General features: G+C 39.1%; 1 protein-coding gene across 1 annotated transcript in view; it reads right to left on the bottom strand.

Annotated features, from left to right (window-relative positions):
• Window positions 1–18,188: 18,188 nt before the first annotated feature.
• DOCK10 (dedicator of cytokinesis 10) overlaps window positions 18,189–20,030 on the bottom strand; it is a 301,945-nt gene continuing 300,103 nt past the window's right edge. The window contains exon 56 of the mRNA XM_023740108.1: window positions 18,189–18,451. Within this exon, the coding sequence (XP_023595876.1) occupies window positions 18,434–18,451 (18 nt within the window). The 3' untranslated portion in view covers window positions 18,189–18,433. The remainder of the gene's footprint in view (window positions 18,452–20,030) is intronic.

The following is a 20,030-nucleotide window of genomic DNA, read 5'->3' as shown; positions in this document are numbered from 1 at the left end:
TCCATTTCTGAAATCTTGTTGTTTATCTTTTGGATTTCTAGTTGTTGTTTTTGTATAATTTGTAGTTGTGAATTTATTTTGGCATTTTGTTCCTACTCCATCTTCCTGAATTCTTCGAATTTTTTGTCTGTATTTTCCATGAATTTGTCTATTTTTTCCTCACGTTTGTCAGCTTTTTGCCTCAGTTCTTGGAGAATTCCGATTATTAGAGATTTGAATTCCCTATCAGCTAGTTCTAGTGCATTTTCTTCCACAGGAGAGTCATCTGGTGTTTTATTTTCGACGCCTACTGGAACCATCCTGTCCTGTTTTTGTAAATGTTTTGATATTGTCTGCTGTTTTGGGGGCATTCAGTAGTTATTTTTCTCATTTATTGACTGTAGACTTGTTTGTTTCGTCCCTTTTTTTAAAAAAAAATTATTTGACTATGTCTGAGCATGCAGACTATGTGTTCTTTGTAGTCTGCTCATCTGTGTGCTCAATACTTTTCGCCTCCTTCTCCAACTGGCAGGGTCAGTCACTCAGATATGGTACAGCAGGGCAGGTCTAGCTGAAGATGAGTTACTGGGATGGGTTGTCTGTGGCACTTTCTACAGCCACCAGGGTGGATCGGTCATCAGTGCAGGGCAGGTTCCAGTAGGCCATGCCTGTGCTGCTTGGTGGTGTGATGTCAAGCGCACGGTGCAGGTAGGCAGGATGCAGCGGGGAGATTTTTATGTGTGGAGCTAAGGTGGATATGGGAGAGAGGAGAGAGGAATAGGAGCCAAAAACATACAAACAAACAAAAAAGTTTGCTAGGGGAGCTTGCCATTGGAATGGAGAGATGGGAGACTATGAAAATGAGAAAAACAGAAAGGGGAAGAGGAAGAAAAGAAAAGATTGAATAAATAAAAATCAGAAAGGTTAAAGAACCGTAAAGTTCCCAGGGATCCCACCGATGCAGCTATGAGGTCTGGGGAAGTCGCTGTCAGGTGTTGCAGTACATCCTGGCTAGAAGGCGTAGAGGTATACAACCCCTGGTATTCAGGGATCAGAAAGAGAAGGAAGCTATAGAGAGATGAGAGACTGAGCAATGAAGAAAGGCAAAAAGGGGAAAAGAAAACAAAACAAATTAAAAAGAAAAATAACAAGAAAGGACCCTCAAAAAAACAGAAAAAAAATGAAAAAAGAAATGACCTCAGGGATCCCTCTGCATGTCTGTGGAAGCTGAAGGGGAGTTCCTTGCCACGCAGCTCTGCCTGGCCAGAAAGGGCTCCCAACTCAAGAAAAAGAAAAGAAAACAGACAAACAATTCAAAACAAACAAACAAACAAAAGCCCTGGGATCCCACCAGTGCGGTAGCCCAGACAGGGAAGCAGCTCCACACTCAAATGGAGCTCCACAGCCCCTCAGGAAGAAGCAAAGATGGTGCACGAAGCCAGGCACTCCAGCGAAAGGAGGGGGAGGTGGTGAGAGGCAAGCAAGAAATCAAAAGAAGCAGGAAAAAAAAAAGAAAAAAGCAACACCAGCAGCCAACAATTGGCACTCAGAGAGCCAGCTAGTGCGGCTGGTGTTTCTGGACAAGAGACTGTGTCCACAGGAAGCAGAGGTGGCCGAGTGTGGGTGAAGAGGGGTAGAGAGTGGGAAAGCGTATATCACAAATTGCTGGTGCTCTGCAGCCCCTCAGGAAGAAACAAAGGTGGCACATGGAGCCAGGTACTTGAGTGAAAGGAGGGAGAGGTGGTGAGAGGCAAGTGAGAAATCAAAAGAAGCAAAAAAAAAAAAAGCAACACTAGCAGCCAACAGATGGTTCCCAGAGAGCCGCCCGCTTGGGTGTGTGGAATCCAAGCAGCCGGCACTTCCCGGTCAAGAGACCGCGGCCGCGGGAAGCAGAGGAGGCGGAGCCAGGGCGAAGAGGGGTGGGGGATGGGAAAGCGCACACCGCAAATTAGCGGTTGTTTTACCTCCTGCTGGATGCTCGGTGAGGCTGCTTTCTCATACCCCTGTTTGCTGGTCTCTGATAGGAGTCCAAGATGGTGGATCTGTGCTGCGTTAGCTGGTAGGGGATCTCTACATGAATCTCTCCTCGCCTCTGTTCTCTGTCAGTTTTCTCACTCCATTTGGTGCTTGGCTGAGTTCTTTATCTCTTCATTTGATGTTTTAGGGTTTCAGGATTGTTGTATTCTCTGTTAGGCTTAGTTTTTCAGATCTTTGCTGTGGAGGGACAGCGTGGTGCTTCTGCCTAGAGCGCCATTTTGCCAGAAGCTCACCCAATAATTTCTTGAGGTGTATTTTGGAGTTGGGAAGTGGTTGGAAAGTCTTGGTCAAGTATAAACTTTTCTCTTTGATGTTATTTGTTTATTTATTAATATTTCCATGGTTATTGTTTATAACGGGCTTTATTCTACCTTTTGCTTCATGACTCAAGCCTCAGAGCATTCTTAGAAATATGTGGATTAGCAACTACAAATTTAAAATCTTTACAGCATAGAATTTTCTTATGTAAAAATCTAAATTTTTTCCAAGAATAGATCAAACTTAGAGTTGGAGGATTTTTATGTGCTGTAAGGGGAGGTGAATGGTTTCAAATTCATGTGGTTTTCTTTTTGCTGAACTAATATACAACTCTGGTATGAAAACTGATATTTAGATTTTCCCTTTGAAGAACCTAGTAGAAATGAGGAATGTGTATTAATCCCTTGATACCTAATGTGAGGCCACGTGCACAGATGATGCTCAGGAAATTACAGATTTTTGAAGGCTTTTTCCCTTACTCAAGCAAACACTGCAAATCTATGCCTTCTTTTCATAGGGCTTCAGAGATACCAAATCAAACCAAATCCCCCTGAAATGCCAGTATATAAGCTACATGGTGAGAGTAGTTTTTTCTTTCAATATCAGCATCTAAGATGGTTTAGGTCTACCAGAAGTTCTGAAATTGTGTTGAGGACCAATTTGTAGCGCAGTTACCTGAAATGCATGTTAACAGTGCAGATTCCTTGGCCTCACTGCCAGTCCTCTGGAGTGGGAACCAGGAGTCAGTTCCTCAAGTGATTCTTATGGAATTTAAGTTGAATTAAAGACTGTCTTCTACTAACTACTCATGCCCATCCGTACCCCTCCCCATAATCCCGTAATAGGAAAAGTCATACTGCATGTGAGATAAATGAGTTAATAAAGGATAATTACATTTCCTTTCATCACATTCAGTTTCTGTGTTGGTAGTCAGCTTAATTTTCTGTGCAAATGTAGCATTCAACCAACTTGTTGCTCTCAAGTCGATTCTGACTCATAGTGGCTCCTTGTGTGTCACAGTAGAACTGTGCTCCACAGAGTTTCCATTAGATGATTTTTTGGAAGAAGATTGCTAGGCCTTTCTTCCGAGGCACCTCTGGGTGGACTTGAACCTCCAGCCTTTGGTTATCAGCTGAGCCTGTTAACCATTTGCACCACGCAGGAACTCCACATGTGGCATTAGGGATTCCTAAGTCGACAGACAATTCACCAAGTGTAATTCAAAAAGTATAATTCTGCCAATAGATTTAACATTCATCCACACTAAAACTTTTATAGTTTTTAATAGGTAGCAGATTTGAAATAATAAGTTTTATAGTTCCTTTAAAACTTTCCTACCCAGGCCCTTTATCCCACTGATGTTGATAATCAACAAAAGTGTAAGAGTTCCATAATCTAACCACATTCTATGATCAACAGATATTTTCAGTTTTTGTTTTTGTTTTGTTTTTTCTTTTGGACAGTTCTCTTGACTAAATAATAATAATAATATGGTAATGGTAAAACAACATGATGATCATAATTAATATCACTGAATTGTATATGTAAAGACTGTGGAAATGGCAAATGTCCTTTTACCTATGCACTTATCACAATAAAAAATGGAAGAAGAAGTATAATAATTATTATAATAACAATATTGCTGTTTATTGAATGATCTTTGTTCCAGGCACTATCCTAAGAGCTTCTTTCATTTAATCCTAACAGCAATCTTATGATTTATTCTTATTAGCTTATTCTTATTGTCCCCGTTGAGCACATGAGCAAACTGAGGCTCAGACAGTTAAGCAACTAATTCAAAGTCACTCATTCAGGTCTGTTTGATCATCTCTTTAGACATTGCGTATCCCCGCCACCACTTCTTCAGACATGTTGCTCCTCTTATCTGAAATGCACTCTCCTTTTTCAATTTTTATTGTTGTAAAAATATAAAAACCCAACATTTACGAATTCAATATTTTTCACAAGTACAATCCAATAAAAACAATAACATTAAACATGTTGTGCAACCATCATCAATACTTGTTGCCAAATTTTCCATCCCTATTTAAAAAAAAAAATCTGTATTACCTAAAAAATGGTTCTCCCATTTCTCCATCTCTCTTTGCCCTGTAACCACTATTAAACTCTAATCTCTATACCTTTGTCTATTCTAGATACTTCGTATTAGTGAAATCATATAAATGCACTCTACTTATTTCTACTTATTTAAATCTCACACCATCTTCCAGGTCCTCCTCAATTCCTACCTCCTCAAGAAGCCTTTTCTCATGATTCTGGTCCTCACAAAACTCTCTTAGAAACCCCAGAGTAGCTCATTACTGTTTTCATATTTTGTGTATCTTATCTTCTTCAACTGGATCCTTCCGAAGGGTTGGTTCTCATCTTTTACACCTCCCACAGGTTCTAGCACTGCTCTGGCAAGATACTGCATGCTCAGTCAAAACTTTCCTATTTGTAAACACTTTAAATACCAACCTGAATGCCAAAAGTGTTTGTTAAAGCAAGTGCTTTGATGAGCTATGTGTCTTGCACAAAGGATGTTGGCTCACTTCTAATAGACTGTGCAACCCATACAGGTGAGCTGATAGTTTTCAGAAGTTGATCTTCAGGCCAAGTCACCAAAGAATATTTGTACCTTATTTAAATTAAAAGCAATCACTTAAAGTATTTAAAACAATTTTGAAGCTCAATTCCATTTGGAACTGAAAGTCATCCCATGTATATTCTTTTAAAGATAATTGGAATCTTGATTTTTGCAGGGAGAACCGGTATTAATCAGCATTGATGAGTTTTGTGACACAATGAATAACACCTTACTGGGTTCACCATATTATAGATACATAAAAATTGTAAATTTAATTTTCAAGACTGAACATTCGCCTTGCCTTGCTACAAGTTACAAGGATAAACTGGAAGAGTTGTCTGACTCTTCCATAGACGACCACTATTCTGCAGCAGGTAAAGTGTTATCTGGTGAAAATGAGGAATTATAAAATAACCAGAGCTAAGGGATTTACTCAAGCATGGGAAGAGAGAGTGAATGAGTCAAGGAGCTGGACATACACAGATTAAATCATGTTAATAAAATATTCAGAAATACCAAATGTTTAGGTTTGCAAGAAGCAGAATACAGAAATTTGCCCCTTAGTACTTTTCAATATTAAGCATCACTGATGCCAAGAAAATACCTCACCCCACTTCAAATTCTATATACAGCAGTTCTCAAACACAGTTGTACTCTGCAATGACCTAACCTGTTGCTGTCCAGTCAATTTCAACTCATGGCGACCCCGTGTGTTATCGAGCAGAACTGCACCATAGGGTTTACTTGACTGTAATCTCTACAGGACCAGATCACCAGACCTTTCTTTCATAGCACTGTTGAGTGGGTTCAAATTGCCAACATTTAGGTTAGTATTCAAGCAAAATTTGATGGCACCACCCAGGGACCCTCTGTCTACCATTAGTGTGTTTGACATCCAATATAACTACAACGTCAAGCTATTTTCAGTATGAATAGTTCTCAAAATTTTTAACTAAATTGCTCAAAGTTGTGTGAATCCTTGATATAGCTGCTAGACTTTCAATGAGCTAAATTCCTAAGTTAATATCCACAATTTGATGAATTGATTTACTTCATCTTACCAACATTGGTGACCTCTGGGAAGAAGTTGCAGTTATGGCATGACTGAAGAGGACAAATGCACCGAGTGTGCATCCGCGTTTCAATAACCTTCATGGAGAAGAGCCTCGGGAATCCTAAGGGGGAGTTAACTAGAGGCAAACAAAGAGAGAATGGGGCATGTTTCCAGCAGATTCTGGAAATAGAGGATGGACAGTGGCACAGAACTGAGGTGTACGTAGAGACGGTCCTGGGGGGAACGAGATAAGGTTACTGCAGAAGCATGTGGGATCCTTGCCAAAATCTCGTCATTGGACGTAGTTTCAGGTCTTTGTGTGGTAATGTTGAACATGACTAAAAATAATATTAATAATGATGTGATCAAATTTGTTTTAGAAAGTCACATGCATCATGTAAATTAGAGTACTTAAAATTTTTTAAGCTTTATAACTGGTCATTGACAAAAATTTCATTTCTGGTTAAGTCAATTGATGTTTTGCTTTCTAGGCAGGCAATGGTTCTATCAGTCTTGCACTGAATTTGGCTTCTTTAAGACCACGGATTCAAAGAACCAGCCCTTCATTGGACTGCCTCTCGGGTAAAGACTCTGCTTTGACTTCATTTTGTCACTAGAAACTATGACTGTGGATTGTTTTTGTTTTTGTTTTTCCATACTTAAATTGATCACATTGGCCAATTTCAAGCTGGTGAAAACTTAAGAGAGAAGTCTTCTGGATGGAAATTTGAGAAATCAAAAATATTCCAATAAGATATGTAGAACCAAATCTCAGATTTCTGAATCTAATTTAATTAGTAGCTGGCAGGAAACGCTCTATAGTTTGTATACGATGAATTAAAAATAAATACACTAGTAGCCTCTGTATTACTAGTTGGCATTACAAGGTCATTTTATTTAATACTCTTTAACCAAGAAGGTACTTTATGTGTTTGTTGAAAAATCTAATTAAGGAACATGGGTGATAGCAAAGTTGCAAATAAAGAAGGCAAGTTGTTCACCTGTTTTGAATTTTAAGTTAACCAAGATTTGCTGGTTGTATGAAGCAAGACAGACAGATCACCCTTAGTCAACTTTATTCTCATTGTTTTATGATTGTTCATATTTACTGGGTTTGTAGAGCAAGATGTGATTCCTGACCTCTAGATTTGTCCACTAGAAACAGAAGCTGATGAATATGAAGAATTTTCAAGTCAATTTTATACTTAAAATTGCTGGATGGGGATTCTTTATATGTATGTAGGTGTGTATGTGCAGATATGTTGTACATGAAAATGCATAGATATGATAATATGTAAAAATATCTTGGAGGGTAAAATCATAATAGAAGTATGAACTTGGAGCCTATAGTTTCTCCTACCAAAGTCCCCAAAGATTCAAATTCCTGATAAGGAATGGATCTATGACTTAGTCAAAGTCAGGTGTATAAATTGGACCACACTTTTAAGAGTGATGTCTATGGTGAAGGTACCTGAATTGGGCAAATACCTACTGTCGTCTCATTTCTTTTGGTGTCTGCTCCACCAGTGTGGAGAGAAGGCCCATCCACCTTTTCAGCCCTTTGTTCCTTAACATATTAGTTTTTGCTCCTAGGACACAAGAGTGGAAATCTTGCTTTTTGATTGGCTCCCTTCTTTAGTTTTTCTTTGATGTTCTAAACTCTCAGGGCTAGAATGACAAGAACTAAGTAGGTTTGAGGAGCCCTGGGTCATGCCTCTCTGTGTTGGAGGTAGTCTCTCACTCTCACTGCATCTATTCTCTCTTTATCCTTAACTGGCAGGCAGGCTATGCACTGAGTTTTCTTCCTTCCACAGCAGTTACTAGCCTAGGTTCAAGTGTGGACTTGGTAGGAAGGCAAAGAACAGGCTTTTCTGCTTTCTTGTTCTAAAGCCCTATGTGGAGTCCTATGTGGTGTCTATAGCTTCCTCACTAAGATTCTGCTTTGAGTTGGCCAAAGATAGACAAGTACTTTGCTAGCCACATTCCTCTGTGCTCACCTGCTAGAGGACCTCATAGTGGAGTGACTTGACTAGGATAGATGGATAGATAGATAGACAGATAGATAGATAGATTCTTTCTTAAACTGAAGAAATCCTTTCAGCTATTTTAAGTAACTCCGATTCTCAGGGGAAAACAAAACAACTAAAAAATCTAAAAACCACCACACACTTTCTGTAGATGTCTGTCTTAAATTCCTCAACCCTTCTCGCCAGCACCTAAAATTTTGTCTCATTTTCTTTGTAGTTATTTTTTAAAGCAATGTTCTGATGTCTTTGGCCTTGAGTTCAATTACAATTCACTGAAGATGGGTGTTATGTCCACCAACATGTACTACGGTGGCTTCAATGTGACAGGAAGCAAAATCATCTTTCCCAATGGTTCTGTTGATCCTTGGCACACTCTAGGAATCACAATGGATATCAGTAAAGATTTGCCTGCTGTCTTCATTAAAGGTAACACATTGTGAATAATCAGAGACCCACAAATAGGATGAAATATGTCAGCATGTAATAATAAATTAAGGAGGTTACAGTGGTTCTGTGGTTTAATTCTTGCCTTCAATGTGGGAGAACCACGTTGGATTCCTAGATGATGCATATCATGTACAGCCATCACCCGCCTGTCATTGGAGGATTGTGTGTGTCTATGATGCTGAGCAGGTTTTGGTAGAGCTTCCAGACTAAGGCAAACTAAAAAGAAAGGTTTGGTGATCTATTTCTAGAAATCATCCAATGAAAACCCAGTGGATTACAATGATCTAATCTGTAACCAATCATGGGATGGCACAGGACCAAGCAGCATATAGTTCTGTTGTGCATGGGGTTGCCATGAGTTGGTGGCCGACTTGAACCCAGCTAACAACAACATTAATAAATTACTTTTGCTATTGTTATCAACAAGAAACACAAAATATTTCCAGCAGGAGATAGGTAGATAATTTAGTCTTCACCAATAGTTCATCATCTTGCTGGCATCTAAAATACAGCACCTTAAAAAAGTACTAATCAGCACAGAAAATATGTGTGTCTGTAAAATTAACAATTTGTCTACCGTTGTCCCTATTGTTTCTTCTTTTTTTAAAATAAGAAGTGTATTTGGTTTCATATAATCAAGTAATAAAAGGTCATTTTCTTTTGTGAATGTAATTACTCATTAAAATAAGTTATTTTGTCTAAGGTCTCTGAACACTAGATAAATGAATGTTCTGAGAGCAGTAACCTCAGTTGAAACACATGATCTTTCATGTGATCCATTTTACCTGTTGAGGTTACTGAAATTAGTTTTAAAATAATATCAATAAATATATTTTTAATACTAGGTAAAATGTATATTTCTACTGTAAAATAAAAATTTGCAGCTTTTACGCTAATGTGACATTTACAAAAGCCTTCACGTAGTTTTCAGCTCAAAGACCCTCAAAGCTTTAATATGAGAATGGAAAAACTGCCATTGGATTTTGTGACCTGGGCCTGTCTCACTGTGTGTCAGCAGAAGTAAGGATAAAGTACATTGAGATAGAGGAGGTAAAGAAACAGAAATAGCAAGCATAGGCACCTCAGTTGTGAAGGGTAGAAGGGAAAACAGCACAGCTTCTGGAGAATGGAAAAAGATTAAGAAGAATGACATCACACTAAAGGGAAGGCAGGAAAAGAAAGGGTCCAGCAACACATGGAGGACCAGCCTTCACAGGTGGCTTTGCTGAAACTGGAGTGAAGTACTCAAGTATGAGGGGAAACACAATAGTTTTATATTCTTGGTGATGGAATTTGAGAAATTTCCTGGGTTGGAAATACCATTCTTACAATTGTGTTGTTGTTGTTAGGTACCATCTAGTCACTTCCGATTCATGGCAATCCAGTGAACAATGGAACAAAACACTGTCTGGTCCTGTGCCACCCCCACAAGCCTTATTATGCTTGATCCCACTGTTGCAGCCACTGTGTCAAGCCATCTCCTTGAGGGTCTTCCTCTTTTGTGCTGACCCTCTACTTTACCAAGCATGATGTCCTTCTCCAGGCACTGATCCCTCCTGATAACATGTCCAAAGTACGTGGGACGAAGTCTCACCCTCTTTGCTTCTAATGAGCATTCTGGTGGTACTTCTTCCAAGACAGATTTGATTGTTCTTTTGGCAGTCCATGGTATATTCAATATTCTTTGCCAACACCATAATTCAAAGTCATCAATTCTTCTCTGGTCTTCCTTTCTGCTGGTATTTGAAATATCAGAGGCATAACTTCCAGAATTATAAAATAACATGCAAGCCACTACAGTATGACAAATTGACAGATAGGCGGTGGATTCACAAATTACAGGGCTATATTATTCAATAAGATGGTAAGCATAAAATACTTTGTAGAGAGCCTGAATCATAGCAATTACTCACTGATTATTGTCTCTGAGGCAGAAGAGTTAAGTGACTTGGGATAGGCAACCTTAATGGACCAAGAACACTAGACAACCTTTCTTATTCATAGAATTATTTTACTACACGAACACAAATCTTTTGTATCTACTTCTGAATGAATGTCTAACACAAAATTTTACAATGAATCTACTTATTTTTAAACGGATATAATTGTTTTTGTGCCTAAACCAAAAACCAAACCAAACCCATTGCCACTGAATCAATTCTGACTCATAGCAACCCTATAGGGCAGAGTACAACTGCTCCAGAGTGTTTTCAAAGCTGTAAATCTTTCTGGAAGCTGACTGCTGTATCTTTCTCTGAAGGAGGGGCTGATGGGTTCGAACTGTTGACCGTTGAGTTAGCAGCCAAGTGCTTTAACCATTGCACCACTAGGGCTAACCACCATTTTTTCCAGTACTATTTAATAGTAGTATAATTTGAGCTATACATTTGAAGCACATATGAAATTTTAGATTTTTCAAGCACATAAAAAATCACACAAGCAAGTCAACTTTAACAGTATATTTTATTTGACCCAATCTATTCAAAATATTCTTATTTCAATGTGTAATTAATATAAGAGGATTGTTAACATGATGCTTAGATTTTTTTTTATAGACTAAGTATTCAAAATCCAGTGTGTATTTTACTTAAGGCATGTCTCAATTTGGACGAGCCATATTTCACCTGATTTATAGCCACAACAAGAACATAGCCACATGTAGCTCGTGGTGACTACTGCATTGAATAGTGCAGGTCACACTTTACATGTAGAATTTCATTATATCCTCCTAACAATCAAAGGTAGTTGCTATCTCAGTTCTCATTTTACAAACGAGTCAACTGACCGTAAAACCAATAAACCGGCTGCTATCAAGCTGACCCCGGCTCAGGACCCTGTATGTGTCAGAGTAGAACTATGCTCCATAGGGTTTTCAATGGTTGATTTTTTTTTTTTTTTTTCTGGAAGTAGATAGCAAGGCCTTTCTTCTGAGGCAACTTTTCATGGAATCAAACCTCCAATCTTTTTGTTGGCAGGCAAATGCCTTAACCTTTTGTACCACCCAGGGACTCATACAGAAGTTAAGTCAACTGGCCTAAGACTCAGTATAATAAGTAGTAAGACCAGAACTCAGAGCCAAGGAGCCTCACTGGATGTCACGCTCCTCAACTGTTGTGCCACCTGCCTCCCAAATGGCTTGGAGATATAAGTTCTTATAATTTCAAAAGATCTCGAAAACATGACAAAACCATTGCAAATCCTACTTTTTCACGGAAATTAGAAAGAAGGAGTTCTCAGATTCATTAATTTAAAAATATTTATGGAGGGTCTAATTGTGTCAGATGCTGTGCTGGGCACTAGGGGTGTAAGGGTGCACACAGTCACTGCCCCCAGGAGCTACATGTAATACATGTGAGACAGACATCGATCAAATAACTGCACAGAGAGCTTTCCTGGGTCAGAGATTTCTGAACAGAATTGAGAAAGAGAAGGAGAAGTTTAGGATTCACCCTCTAGGAAGCAATCCCCTTGATTGCTGGGACCGAATCTTACTCACCTTTGAATCCATGGTGCCTTGTGCATGGTTGATGTTCAGAGACTGCATGCTGAGTGAAAAATACTACTTGCCCCAATATAATAATGAAGTTCAGAGAATCTGTAAGGAGGTCAAAGTCTTTTCTTGAGGGTGCTCATATTGGCTGATGAAAAGGCCACTTATTTCTAACTAGAGAAGAGTTTGAAGCCCTGATCCAAATTTTGTAGATAAATATGCCTTTTCCACTTCACCTTCATTTCCACATCTCTTTATTATCCCATTTCTATTTGATCTTGTGTTCAATTAGATTTTTGTGCTCATTGAAAATACAGTTTTATGGCTCCATATATTAGATAATAATAAAATCAAGTTGATATGATAACCTGCTTTTTCTTTTATGAATTTAATTATATATTCTTGGAGATTCATAATTTAAGTATGGGTCAGAACTATCATTTCATACTTTGGCATGCTCACATTTGGCCAAAATTAAATGCTGTAACTCAGTTGAAGCAATTCAACGATTGAGAATCTTTATAATTTTTATTCAGGAGGCAGGAGGAACAAAATGGGGCTAGAGTTGTTATGGTAGAAAGTGGTAGTTACTCATGTCAGCCTGGAGAGATGGGTAGTTTGTTACCTTTGTTGTTGTATGATAAAATAACTAGGCCTCATGTGTTTCAGAGTAGGACTGTGCTCCATAGCATTTTCAGTGACTGAGATCTTCTGGAAGGAGATTGCCAGGACTTTCTTCCAAGGCACCTCTGGGTGGATTCAAACTGCCAACTTTTCAGTTAGTAGCTGAGCACTTAACTGTTTGCATCACCCAGGGACTCCTTGTGGTTGCAGAGTGTCCTTGTTTTTGTCTTATGCTCAGGCATGATTACAGGGTAGTCTAATTTGTGCCTAATCTCATCACAGTCACGGCGTCACCTCATCTGAAGTTGAAATTCTGTGAAATTGTTTATGTTTACAGGGAACATCTGTCAGTTGTCAGGGCCTTTGCTTCTTTCTCACAGAATTCTTACCCTTCCTAGTATGTCTCCCTCCTAACCTGTTAGAGAGCCATCTCTATTAGTTTCTTGTTCATCTTTCCAGTATTTTTTTTTCTTTCTGCAAATCAAAATTAAAAAAAAAAAAAAAATCAAACCCACTGCCAGCAAGTTGATTCCAACTCATAGTGATCCTACAGGACAGAGTAGAACTTCCCCAAAAGGTTTTTACAGCTGCAAATCTTTATAGAAGGTGACTGCCACATCATTTTACTGCAGAACAGCTGGTGGGTTCGAACCGCTCACTTTTGGTTAGCAGCCGAGTGCTTTAACTACTTTGCCACCAGGGTTCCTGCTTTTTGTGAATACAATCATGTTAATTCTTATCTGTTTGCAAACAAAAGGTAGTATATTATATTCACTGTCCTACACCTTGCTTGTTTCCTCTTACCAGTATACACTGGACATTTTTCCATCTAAGTACATAGAAATCTTTCCTATTGTTTTTTAATGGCTGAATAGTACTCCATTGTCTGGATATGCCATAGTTATTACATAATTTTAGCTTTTTAACAGCAATTAAGGAACCATGGTGGTACAATGGTTAATTGCTCATCTGCTCACCAAAACATCAGCGTTCAAACCCACCAGTTGCTCTGCAGGAGAAAGATGTGATTGTCTGTTTCCATAAAGATTACAGCCTTGGAAACCCTATGGGCAGTTTTATTCTGTCCTGAAGGGTTACAAGGAGTTGGAAACAACTTGATAGCAAGGGTTTTCATAACAGCGAATACACTGTACCCCCAAAATAAATAATACCATGTGGACGGATGCTTGCAATGCCTGGGTGGCACAAATGGTTAAGCGCTCGGTTACTAACTGAAAGATTGATGGTGCCTCATTAGAAAGACCTGGCAATCTGCTTCCGAAAGATCACAGCCATTGAAAATCCTATGGAACATAGTTCTACTCTGAAACACATGGGGTTGCCGTGAGTCAGAATCGACTCTAAGGCAAATGTTTCGTTTCATTTTGTTATGCTTTTGGTTTGGCTGGATGCTTATTTATAAAACATTGAGCTCATATTTGACAGTATTTGATATATAAACCAGCCTGTGACAGACACTCTGGTCAACTGGGTTCAATCTTTAGTTCCATCAGCAATTTTCTTGACAAGTGACTTAAACTCACTGAGGCATTCCCATCAAATTTCATCTGTTTGATCTTATTCTCGTATTTTATACATCTATCAATGATCTCTCCATAAGAAAAAAAAAAAAAAAAACCCTGATTTTTAGCATCTGCTGATTTCCATGTTGTAAAATACTCCTATCATGGCCAATTTCAAGTTCACAGTTTAACAACCACCTTGAAAAAATCGTGAAATTTGAACAGTTGGCTCCAGGAGCTGGTACAGTGCAACTCCAGAAGATCACTGGGAAAACTTTCTACAATGAGTCTCACTGAGATTCAGAGATTGTAACCTCCTCAAATGGAACTTAAGTTATATCACACTTGGGTTGAACAAAAAAGAACCTAAACACATTATTCTCTAAATCTATTACCTTATTCATTCTTGGAAACATTCACTAATTTATAACACAAAAGGATTGCATAAATGCCAGCAGTAACTCACTTTAATTAATATCATGTATTTATCCAGCCTTAATCTACAAAGAAGCTTCTTTCTTTCATTTAAAGCCTATTATGGTAGTAAACTAATTATTTGTCTTCATTATGGCTGCACAGTTTAACCAGCTTTTGAAAATTACTGCTACCCAGCCCCTCCCTAGACTAATTAAATCAGAACGTCTGCAGGATGGAGCTCAGATAATAGTTCGTTTGAACAGGGTTTCAGGTTGTTCTAATGTGTAGCTGAGTGTTAAGGACATCTGGTCTTTGGATACTTGGTATGTAAGTATTCTGACATTTCTCTTTCTCTTTTTAGGTGGAGGACACTGTGCAGATATGTACCAACAAATCAATATTGATTCAGCTGAACTAACTCAAGCACAAGAAAAAATCTTCCACATTCTACAAAATTGGCTAAAGGAATAGATCTCTCTGAAAAACAAACTCAGCAGAACCCAAAATCTGGCCTCCCATTTTATTGCTCAAATGTAAAACATCCTGCGAGGCTGAAATTAAAGCAGATCCAAAAGTCTAATTCCTCTGTGTAGGATTTAAGTTTGTTTTGTTTTCATGGAAGGTTACCTTGCTCCTCCTTTCTTGCTGGCTTCTTGAGAGGCATCAGAACATCCCAGCAGACAAGAAATTAATTTCCCTGCATACACACAATGGCATACTATGCAATGGTAAAGAACTATGATGAATTTGTGAAACATCACAACATGGATGCATCTGGAGGGCATTATGCTGAGTGAAATAAGTCAATCACAAAAAGACAAATAATGTATGAGATCACTATTATAAAAACTCATGAAAAAGTTAACACACAGAAAAAAACAATCTTTGAAGGTTATGAAGGAGTGGAAAGGGAAAAACACTAACTAGACCATAGATAAGTAGTAACTTTGGTAAAGGATAAGACAGTACACAATATTGGGAAAGTCAGCACAACTTGACAAAGCAAGGTCACGGAGGCTTCATAGATACATCCAAACTCCCTGAGGGACCAAATTACTAGGCTGAGGTTCTGTGGGGACCATGGTGTCAGGGGACACCTAGCTTAACTGGCATAACATAGTTTGTAAAGAAAGTGCTGTACATCCTACTTTGGTGAGTAGTGTCTGGGATCTTAAAAGCTTATGAGTGGCCATATAAGATACGCCACTGGTCCCATTCAATGTGGAGCAGGAGAGAATGAAGAAAAGCAAAGACACAAGGGAAAGACTAGTCCAAAGGATGAATGGACCACACCTACCACAGCTTCCACCAGACTGAGTCCAGCATAACTAGACGGTGCATGGCTACCACCACTGGCTGCTCTACAGGGATCACAATAGAGGATCCTGGACAGAGCTGGAGAAAAACGTAGAACAAAATTTCAAACTCACAAAAAAAAAGACCAGACTTACTGGTCTGACAGACTGGAGAAACCCTGAAAGTAAAGCCCTCAGACACCCTTTTCATTCAGTACTAAAGTCACTCCTGAGGTTCACCCTTCAGCCAAATGTTAGACAGGCCCATAAAACAAACAATAATACACGTAGCTCAATCATGTATAGGAGACTAGGTGGGCACACCAGACCAGGGGCAAGGACGAGAAGGCAGGAAGTGACAGGAAAGTTAGACAAATGGAAATGGAGAACCCAAGGTTGAGAAGGGAAAAGTGTTGAAGTGTCTGAGGGTTGGCAACCGATATCACAAAACAGTATGTGTATTGTTTACTGAGAGACTACCTTGCTCTGTAAACCTTCATCTAAAGCACAATAAAAATAGTTAGATGATAGATAGATTGATAGTTGATAGATAGACAGACAGATAGCTAGATAGATAAAGAGCAGCTTAAGCAAGCAAGAAAGAAAGCAAACAGACATGAGGGAAGATAGATGTCACGCCACATGTAGATTGGCAAGAGACTGAGGAACAGAAGCTGAAAAGTGACAACGACCTTCCCCTGGAGCCAACAGAGAGAAACGCTTCCCCTAGAGTTGACGTCCTGAATTCGGACTTCTAGCCTCCTAAACTGTGAGCAAATGAATTTCTACTCATTAAAGCCAAAAAAATAAATAAATAAATATTTCTTATGATCTGTGTGTTTGTGGCTTCACGTGAGAGGAGCTTTTCAAAGCTGAAACTTACAAAGAACTATTGGCAATTTACCATGGTACAGTCAGGGCTTTCTTTCTCACTGAAAGTGAGTTGGTGAAAAGCACTGATTTCAAAGTCATTCACAAGTTCACAGCTTTGAAGGCAAGGACAGGAAAGTTCTGATTTAGTCGAGATGTTCACTATGTGCTGAAATGCCTGTTTATTTTTATAGTATTATTTCATTTATGAATACTTTTCTATATTCATTTGTCTACAATTGCTACATTATTTGAGCCATTATTGATTACGGAAACCTAATCCATTAATGTATCTCATGTAGCGGTAATGAATTAAAATGAATTAACATTAAAATGAACATAATTTTGAAAAAAATTCACTATTTTTTTTTTTATTAAGCCAATTCCATTGAAATTTGGATGACACATTTGCAGTAAACTCTTCTTTGTCCTCATTTGAAACAAAACTTCCTTTTCTTTTGTTTCAACTTTTCAGGGCAAAGAGTACTAAAAGTAAATCAATGCTTGAAAGCAGTATAATATATCTTGGTACTTAAACCCACTGCCATCGAGTACATTCTGATTCACAGCTACTCTATAGGAGAAACTGGAACTGCCCCCAAAGAGTTTCCAAGGCTATAATCTTTACATAAGCCAATTGTCACATCTTTCTACCCCAGAATGACTGGTGGGTTTGAACTGATGGCCTTTCGGTTGGCAGCCAAATGCTTAACCACTATAAACCAGGGTTCCTTCCTTAAAGATACAGAAATGGCCTATTTCTAGTGAATTTATATATATGCATAAGTATATAACTTTATAAATATAAATGAGTATTATTTAACCTAAAGCTTTATTTTATATTATTTATTTTATTTAACCTGAAGTATCAAAAACTGGACCAATAAGCAACATCATGATAAACAGAGAAAAGACTGAAGTTGCCAAAGATTTCATTTTACTTGCACCCATAATCAATACCCATGGAAGTAGAAGACAAGAAATCAAACGACGTACTGCATTGAGCAAATCTGCTGCAAAATACCTCTTTAAAGTGCTAAAAAAGCAAAGCTGTCACTTAGAGGACTAATGTATGCCTGACCCAAGCCATGGTATTTTCAGTCGCCTCATATGCACGCTACAGCTAGACAATGAATAAAGAAGACCAAAGAAGAATTGCTGCCTTTGAATTATGGTGTTGGTGAAGAATATTGAATATACCATAGACTGCCAGAAGAATTAACAGGTCTGTCTTGGATGAAGTACTGCCATAATGCTCCTTAGAAGCAAGAATGGCAAAACTTCATCTCATTTACTTTGGACATGTTATCAGAAGGACCAGTCCCTGGAGAAGGACATCATGCTTGTTAAAGTAGAAGGTCAATGAAAGAGAGGAAGATCCTCAACTAGATGAATTTACACAGTGGCTGCAACAATACGCTCAGGCACAGCAATAATTGAGTGGATGGCACAGGACCTGGCATTGTTTCGTTCAGTTGTAAATATGATCGCTGAATGAGAACTGACTCTATGGCCCCCAGCAAGAACACAACAGCTTCTGTGGGCGTTGATAGTGGATCCAAGTAAAATGAAATCCTTGACAACTTAAATATTTTCTTCGTTTATTATGATGTTGCTTATTGGTCCAGTTGTGAGGATTTTTGTGTGTTTTTATGTAGAGGTGTAATCCCTACTGAAGGCTGTAGTCTTTAATCTTCATCAGTGAATTCTTCAAGTCCGGTTAGATTCCAGCAAGCAAGTAGTTTGTGTCATCTGCTTATTGCATGATGTTAATGAATGTTCACAGAATCCTGATGTCACGTTCTTCTTCATATAGTCAAGCTTCTCAGATTATGTGCTCAGCCTACAAGTTGAATAAGTATGGTGGAAGATTACAACCTCGACGCAGACGTACACCATTCCTGATCTTTAACCAGGCAGTATCCCCTTGTTCTACTGGAAAGGCTGCCTCGTGGTCTATGTACAGGTTCCACATGAATAAAATTGTGTTCCTGAATTCCCATTCTTTGCAATGTTGTCTATAATTTGTCATGATACATTAGGTGCTATTTTATTTGTTTATATATTTCTTTATTGATTCTATGTATTTTTTACCTTTTTTGTATTGTTGTGCTTTTGTTTTCATATATCTGGAATTTTGCTTTTTTCCTTTCCCTTTATATTGTGTACCTTCCTCTGTATTCTTTTAATTGATGTTGTTTTGTAGGATTGGTTTTTTATGAGTATAATGCTGCTGGTTGGTTGGTCTATGTATAGGTTTGGTGCTGTCATTTGGTTGGATATGCATTCTTCTCACTGGTGGGCATGGTGGGTTGCTCCGCCAGGAAGGGGATGGGCAGTGCTGGCAGAGCAGAGTCCCTCTAAGCTAGGGTTGGCTAGGCAGGGTAGGGCACAGAGTCCCGTTTAGCCTGGTAGGGGTCAGCTTCACATGGTTGGGAGTCCAGCTCAGCTAGGGGGTGGGGGAGCCCACAAGGCCCTAGTGTCCAGGAAGGGGGGTGGTGGTGAAGGAGAGCCTACCATTTTTTGCACAGAAGATCTACATCTCAGGGAGTAGAAGAGGGTGAGGTGATGTTTATGCTCCCTAGTGAAGATGGCAGATACATCTGGGAAGGGATGAGAGTGAAGGGGAGATTGCAGGGACATGAGGGGGTGATGGTTTGCACAGGGCTGGTTCTGCAGGGGCTTCTAGTTGTTGCTCTGCAGGTTGACTTTTCCCTGGGCATCTCTCGTCTAAATGGCTAGGCACCACTACTGTACTAATTCATAGCTTCCTCCCTTCTTGCATTTGCCAGAGGGACTGGAGCTTACACCTGCCCTTCTGTACCTCCCCTTTGCTCTTTGGCAAATGTGCACTCCTTCTCTATTCTCTCTCCTTCCCTTAGGCTCCCATGACTCAGTCTGTCACCCTTTGCTCTAGGAGCACTTCCCTGTGGCTCCCTGGCTCAAAACTATGCCACTCCTGTGCTTTCCTCTCTCAGGGATGCCCCGCCCCAGGATGCATCCTGTCCACTTTGTCTTTTCTTTCCACAGTTGTCTGCACAGAATTTCTGACAACGACTGTGTTCTCCTGAGATTGCTTTCCTGGGTTCCTCATTTTAGGCTGTAGCTTGATGGCTATCTCAAAATTGCCACTCTGCTTAGCTCCAGCTGACAAGGCTTAGTCCATCTGCAAACCTCTGTTTTTGTGCTGGCCTGCTTCTGTGTCTCCTTCCAGTCTTTGCTCAGTCTGTTTATTCAACTCTCCATTTGATGTTCTGGGATCCTAGGTCATTATGTGTGTCTGTTTTTTACTTATTTTCTGGAGTCTTTGTTTTGGAAGGTCGTTAAGGTGCATCTACTTAAGCTGCCATCTTCATAATTTTTTTAAAATATTTTATTGTGTTTATAAAGAAAATGTTCTACATTCTACCTTGGTGAGTAGT

This window comes from Trichechus manatus, unplaced genomic scaffold (assembly GCF_000243295.1).
Source record: "Trichechus manatus latirostris isolate Lorelei unplaced genomic scaffold, TriManLat1.0 scaffold00147, whole genome shotgun sequence".
NCBI classification, from domain to species: domain Eukaryota; kingdom Metazoa; phylum Chordata; class Mammalia; order Sirenia; family Trichechidae; genus Trichechus; species Trichechus manatus.
This window is presented reverse-complemented; position numbering and strand designations above follow the sequence as displayed.